The sequence below is a fragment of the Portunus trituberculatus genome, chromosome 27 (assembly GCF_017591435.1).
Source record: "Portunus trituberculatus isolate SZX2019 chromosome 27, ASM1759143v1, whole genome shotgun sequence".
Classification (NCBI taxonomy): Eukaryota; Metazoa; Arthropoda; class Malacostraca; order Decapoda; family Portunidae; genus Portunus; species Portunus trituberculatus.
The window spans coordinates 16057402-16064901 of record NC_059281.1 but is presented as its reverse complement, the minus strand read 5'-3'; the positions used below and the strand labels follow the sequence as shown (position 1 = coordinate 16064901).

At 43.7% G+C, this 7500-nt stretch overlaps 1 protein-coding gene across 1 annotated transcript in view; it reads right to left on the bottom strand.

Annotated features, from left to right (window-relative positions):
* Positions 1-4785, bottom strand: part of LOC123509497 (mucin-5AC-like) — a 118484-nt gene extending 113699 nt beyond the window's left edge. The window contains exon 1 of the mRNA XM_045263814.1: positions 4580-4785. Coding sequence (XP_045119749.1) covers positions 4580-4763 — 184 coding nt within the window. The 5' untranslated portion in view covers positions 4764-4785. The remainder of the gene's footprint in view (positions 1-4579) is intronic.
* Between the last annotated feature and the right edge of the window lie 2715 nt (positions 4786-7500).

Genomic DNA, 7500 nt, shown 5'->3' with positions numbered 1-7500 from the left:
AGAAGCCCGCTAGCCTGGACACAAGGCAACCTAACCTTGGCTAACCTAACCTCATCTTAAGTAACTCATTTTCAGAGCACGGCCAAAAAATCACTAACCGATGATGTAATACTAATAGGAGGAGGAGGAGGAAAAAGAGGAGAGGGAAGAGGAGGAAGTAAAATAGTAGAGGTAACAGCAGTAGTAGTAACGGCAACATCAGAAGAAATAGTAGTAGCAATAGTAGTGCTACTATTTGTAGTAGTAGTAGTAGTAGTAGTAGTAGTAGTAGTAGTAGTAGTAGTAGTAGTAGTAGTAGTAGAAGTAGTAGCAGGAGCAGTAGCAGTAGCAGTAATTGTAATAGCAGTAGTAGCGGAAGCAACACTAATAGTACATATTTACCAGTACCTAGATACAAAAGGACAACTGAAGAAGGAAACTATCAGGGCGAGTTACGGTCACACACTCCCAATTCCCTTCAAGTATTCAAAACACTAGGGAAAATTCGGACTAGCCAGTCGTCAAAGTCGATCCCGCCCCGACAAACCAAGCTATGTACAATGTGGAAGCGGCCCCGTCCTCTCCCGCACACGTCCGCTGTTCGTCACGCCTTGCTTAACTGACGGACCCTCTAACGCCTCCTCCGCCTCTGGGTTTATGCTACCAAAGTCTATCTTCTCTAGTGGTTCGGCGTCTTATCTTCACATTTTCTAATTTTTTAACAGGCTATAGCTTAAACTATTTGAATGGTTCTTATGATGGTTTAACAAGGATTCTGCACTTCTAACAGGCTCGAGTGTAAATTATACTGGTTTTCGAGAGTATTTTTGTGGTTGTTGTGATAAATAAACAAGGATTATGACCTTAATACCGGCTGTAATGTAAGTTAATACGAGTTTCCTTTTTCCCTGATTCTTGTGATAGATAAACAAGGATTCTGTATTATCAATGAAAACATGTTCAAGATCCCGACTGGTCATCTGTGCAACCTTTGAGGACAGTTCTGATCTAAGTGTTTAATTTACAAGCCAGAGAACGATCAACAAAGCAAAACCACAACCAAGAATGCTCAGTGAAGAAATGGACATGGCATTTTACATCAGTATGGCCTGCCTCTGTATTTCCTCCTGCCTTTGATTTGAACTGTATCAAAAGGGCGGTTTCAAAACACACATCCTTAAATTTTGGATAAGCATTTTGACCACACCTTTGGGACTGACACACCTTTTGTGGGCTTTGCTTTTAAATAACCTTTTTGTTTTCCTAAATTAGTCTATTACATAAAAAGGGGATAGGATTTAGGAAAGATTATATGTCACTAATTCAATCACTCATTTTTTCTTTCTTTTATATGCACGTTTTTCGGAAGAATTACATTTTCTGGAGAAATCTATACCTCAAAGGGCATGAATTTTATTACTTTTACTATTATTTCTACTAAACTAAACTAGGATTACGACTACGGGAGAAAATTTTGAACCACGCGATCACCTTCTGTGCTGTTCAGTAGTGCCTTTGCGAACTGTATACTGCGAACTTACTAAACCTCTCACTGTTGACCTTTTTTCTTCCATGAATACCCACAGCAACCTTTTACGCATTTACTTTCTTCTTCTAAGGCTTTTTCGCCCTCTGATTGCAAAGGGTGTCTTATGTTCTTATTTAGGGAAAGACTGCTTGACGCTACTCTCACGGTTTGAATGGGACACATTTATCGAAAGGAATAAGCAACACCCCAGCAAAAGAATAATAGACAAGAGAATGGATAGTGAAAATGAGGCAGGGCGATGATGAGCCAGAGGGTTAAGTAGAGAGGAGGTATAACACAGAACCTTATGTAGAAAACTAGAAATGAACAGCGAAAACATAATAAACCTGAAAGAGGCTGCAGAAAAAGATTATTAAGTTTAGTGTCTTAAGATCAGTGTGGTGTGCTTACTAACATTTCTCGAGTCTAGAAGTGATCTAGTCTGGTACGATTCTGAATTAGAGTGCACAATGAAATTTTATATATTCCAAGAAGCCACCCGGACTTCAACAATTTAGTAATTATGTAGTCTTAAGAGCAAAAGAAATTTTACTTATACTCTCTCTCTCTCTCTCTCTCTCTCTCTCTCTCTCTCTCTCTCTCTCTCTCTCTCTCTCTTGCCCTTCTAATAGGCTTTAGTGTAAGTTATTGGTGATTCCTGCAATACCTTAGAAGGAAGTGTACATTTTTAACAGGGTCGAGTATCAGTTACTGCGAATTTCGGGAGATTCCTCTGTGCCATCAATCTAAAACACACACAAAGAAACCAGACAGATCATCTCTGAAGCCTTTGAAAATTGTCACTGAAAGAGATGTTTACTTCTTTTTCTATGTCTTTGTCCCCCTTGTTTCATATAATTTCTATACTGTTTTGCATGTTAGCTAAGGATGAGTAGAGTCTCCTTCACTGACAAGCGAAACAATTAGCAGTACCAGAAGCAATGCGTGACGTTTTTATAAGCATCTACTAAAAAGAAATTAGCTATGAAAGACTACGTTATGCAATTTCTTCCCAGCTCAAAGACTAGATGCGGCTGTAGAACAAGTAAAGATCTCTCTCTCTCTCTCTCTCTCTCTCTCTCTCTCTCTCTCTCTCTCTCTCTCTCTATTGGTAATTAGGAAAGGTGTACAGTACCACGTGACAGTTCAGTGACACTTCCGATGGATCAAGGCAGCCTCAGCCAGACCAGTGTTACATTACCACCACGACGCAACACTTTCTTCATCATCATCTTTAGGTTATCCAAGTCTGTTCATTGTACTCTCTCTCTCTCTCTCTCTCTCTCTCTCTCTCTCTCTCTCTCTCTCTCTCTCTCTCTCTTGATAGATGGAAAGATAGAAGGATATAAGATACCTCATTGTCTACAAAACGCACAAAAAGACTAAACAAATAAATAAGCAACAACAGTATCAACAACAACAACAACAACAATAATAATAATAATAATAATAATAATGATAACAATAATAACAATAACAACAACAAACTAGATTAAATAAAAATAGATAGAAGGAAATACAATTCATCATGGTTGTACATACAGTATTTGGAATGACTTAGAAACAAAATTCAATAAACACCAACGAACAAAAATATCAAACGCTGCGATTTCTTAATAATAATAACGGACTGGTGTCAGAATTTCACAGAATCCCCTTAATGAATACTTGAATACGAAACAACTATCTATTATTTTCGCGTGTTGAAATATTTATGCTGTCATCAGAAAGAATTGGAGCACCATAGGGAGATGTGCAAAAAGGAAAGCTGTCAGTAAGAAACACATGCATACAAACATACATTCATACATAGCAGAAAGATTGGCAAAAAGAACCATTACCATTATTGTTCTAAGCAACCCATAAATAATAACACAGACAGACAGACGGATGGGCTACACACACACACACACACACACACACTAAGAAGCATACGAAAGTTAGGTCAAATAAGACTTGTTCAACCCCTGGTGCTGCTTCTGCTACCACTGCCTCTCCCCCTCCTCTCAAAACGCCCTCCTCCTCCTCTTTCCCCAACTCTGCGACCTGACACAAAAGGGCAATAAATCGCCATCACCAGCATCACAGATCGTGTCTCTTGCTACAAGGAAAATGCTTCTCCCCCCACCCTCACCAACCACCAGCCTGAGTCCCTCTAGCCTGCTTGTACTACCTCCTGTATGATATTGCCTAAAACATACATCTGGTTTTGTTGGAATAGGTCTTTTTTCTGCTTTACCATTCCGTGTTTGTGGGAGTGGTGGTGGTGGTGGTGGTGATAGTGATTAGTGATAGTGGTGGTAGTGATGATGGTGGTGGTGGTGGTGGTGTTGACGTCAGTGTGTCGTCATAAATACATTGTGTCGTGGATGGAATTAGTGTTGAGAGTGTCGGGGCCCCGAGCCGCCAGCCCTGAGGAGGCACCGCAACGCGGCACTGTGCTCAGGGGAGGCGCGCAGCATATGCAGGTAATGCCACAGGTGATCAATCACCAGCCGCTACACAACAAGTATTGCAGTGCCACGGTGAAGAAGAGCCTGCCACTGCCCCACGTGAGCGCTCCTCAGTAGGTGCCACCGCTAATCCCGCCCCCGACGCGGCGCCCCCACGTGAGGCCGCGGCTCCGCAGCCCACTACCACCACCGCCACCTCCCGCCCCACCGCCCCACCGCCAGCACACGCCACCGCTCGGGTTGATCAGCGAGGTAAAGATCCACAGGTGGCTCGGTGTCATGACAACCGTGGAGGCCCCGGGCGACACCTGCTGCTGCCCTCCCTGACTCAGGTGGCACCACACTGGCCCTGTCCCACGGCGCGGCTCACGGGGTACCGCTGCCCTGTACGGGTCATGGGAGCTGGGTCCCACACCATACTTCACGTGACACACAACACTCAAGTTTGGCTAGTAAAACACCTTTAAAAGAGCGGCGCGTATGGAGCGATGACAGGCGGGAACTGGCCCGGCCGTGGCCTGGAGGAGTGCCACACTGCCTCTCCTGCCGCTGGAGGAGGCCAGGCGAGAGGCTGGGGATGGACAGGAGAAGGGGAACACATGGAGGTAGTAGGGCCTACCTAGGAGCAGAGTGGTGTTCCGTGACCATCGAAGGAGCTCCCGCCGAATGTGCCGTTTCTGGTGGAGGCAGCGCGGGGCCGTGCACTCAGACATCGTTCCAAACCCACACTGAGCGAGACACGCGGCGCGGCAGCCGCCACCACCGGGCCTACCTTGCTGCCGTCGCCGCAGCCGCCGCCTCATCCCTCCCCCTCTCCGCCCCTCTACCTGTCCGATCTCCGCCCCTTCCCATCACTCCCTCCCCCCACACTTCCATTGCCATACTTATCTCGCATCTGGTCATGACACTTTTGACCATCCCCACTTTAGGATATGGCACTCCTTGTTTCCCACACATGGTCGTGGCACTTCTTGGCTCTCCTTACACATGGCCATGGCACACCCTCAGCTTCCAGCACACCTGGCCATGGCACACCCTCAGCTTCCAGCACACCTGGCCATGGCACACCCTCAGCTTTCAGCACACCTGGCCATGGCACACCCTCAGCTTCCAGCACACCTGGCCATGGCACTACCTGGTCCTTCTCACACCTGATAGGTCATCACCACAACACCCGTTCCTCCACCCTCCCTCCCACCACGAAACACAAGTGCACTGTTGCACTACTTCCCCACCATAACACACGAACACCCACGCTCACACTGCAAAGTAAACAAACATACTAACACATACACAGGAACATATCCTCAAAAACAGGCCTATACTTACCCAGCCACATTAGCATATAAACACTAACACCACACTAATACCCCCCAACCACTCACAAGCATACATACACCAATATACACTAAACCAGACACACTAACACACCCACATTAGTCGTAAAGAACCACACTAACAAGCAGCTCACTAACACAGCTAGACAAGTACATGACAAGTCGCTGCATTGAAACAATAACCCATGCATGCTTGTTCTCCTCCTATTCCATTCCTTTCACCTCCCATACCTTTAAGAAAATAAACTTATGAAAATTTTCACTTCCATAGAATCAGTGAGGGAAAAAGTTTAGCTTCATGCATGATACAAAAAAATAAGGAAACAGATGGTATTGGTAACGCTCTTACAAAAAAAAATCCGGTGAACTAACATCGCTCAGTTATACAGTCACCGTAGCACACCATAGTCCTTATTATGTAGCCTGACAAAGGAGCTTGGTGAGTAGTCTTCAGTCAGGAAGGGTGTTATGCCTAAAAGACATCGCCAATATCACCATCATAAGATCCAGTATGCTTTCCCTCCACCCTCTCTCTCTCTCTCTCTCTCTCTCTCTCTCTGAAACACTTCTGCGCTGCACCTCCACTACAGTCAAAAGGCTCCATTTGAAGTGACACGGGTTCTAAAAGGATGATTTTTACGATTCCATTAATATATTAACATGGTTCCTACGTTATCAACAGTAGAAACACTTTTTGAGAAACAATCCTTTAAAAATAGTCGTGTTGAGACAGAAAGAGAGAGAGAGAGAGAGAGAGAGAGAGAGAGAGAGAGAGAGAGAGAGAGAGAGAGAGAGAATGCATTTCAGAATACCGATCTAAAAACGGTCTATACACACATCAAGGAAACAAGATGGACGGTATTGCCATAATTACCACAGCAACAAAGTCATGAAAGCGTTCCGTGTTACCAAGATACGCTACAGTTAAAGAGCAAACGCCAAGATGCCCACAAATTCTATTAATTATTTGTGTATTTGTTCATGCACTTATCATTACACCGGTCAAAACAATTCTTCTGGCACAAGAATTTTAAATTTGTTTTAGGATGCAGAGTTCAAATGTGACTTTGGTTTTTGTCTATCACATCAGGTTTTTGAGATATACACTCTTACCATATGACACTTTTACAAGACCAATCATTGTTAATGTAGGTCCATGTAATAACTAAATGAAACATTGAAATGTGAGGAAAAGAAATCTAATGCACGTTACAAATATTGCTTGTATTGAAATAAAGTTGCAGCTATACTAACTTCCTCTTCTTGGCTGATCTCTCATGCACAGCTTCTGGAATGTCTCTCATTTAAACACCAGCAGTAGTCTGGCATCATGTTCCCCTTCCATCAGCCTTAGTAACGTTCCTCTATTACTTTAATTTCTTGATGAAAGCGTTTCCTTTGCTCCTTGTTCACTTTTCCCAGGTTCTCTGGAAACGCGTCCAAGTGTCTGTATAAGTAGTGAACCTTACACTCATTCTGTCTACAAATGTTCATAAACTCAAGAGCAGCTCTTCCATACTCTCTTGAAAGTTGTCCGCTGTCTTGTTCCCTAAGAAGTTCCTTACCACCATTCTAAGCTCTTGCTTGTGTCATTGCTGCAAGAAAATGAAGAGCTCTGACTAGTGTTCTTCAACTTTTTTTTTTTTTATATGAGGAACATTGACTTAAGCCTAGAACAAGAGTTCTCGGTCTTGGGTTCGCGAACCCCCCAGAGGTTCACAAGAAGATTTGCAGAGATACTAAGATGGCTGATCTAATAATACCCTTTGCAGTATCATTGCATAATGAGCTGGTGCCAGTCACTACATTAACATTCCAGGGGTACTTAGATGGCTAATCTAATGAATACATATCCTTTGCAGTACAATTGCATATTGAGATAGTGTCAGTCACTAAATTAAAATTCCATTCCATGGCAGATTACGGGAGTTCGGGTAGATGGTCTTATAACTCATGGGATTCTTAATGAGAAAAAGATTGAGAATCCCTGCTTTAGAAAGTATGTACGGTCGAGATGAGGCGCAGAAATGTTCCAAAGGCCGCTTCAACAAAAAACTGCTGCTCTGCACTCCAAGCATTTCGTTCGACGTCCCGTCTCCATTAGCATCTTCTACAACAGAGGTTTCCAACCTTTTTCTCGTTAAGAACCTCGTGAGCTATAAGACCATCTACCTGAACCCCCAGTAATCTGACATTGAACAGA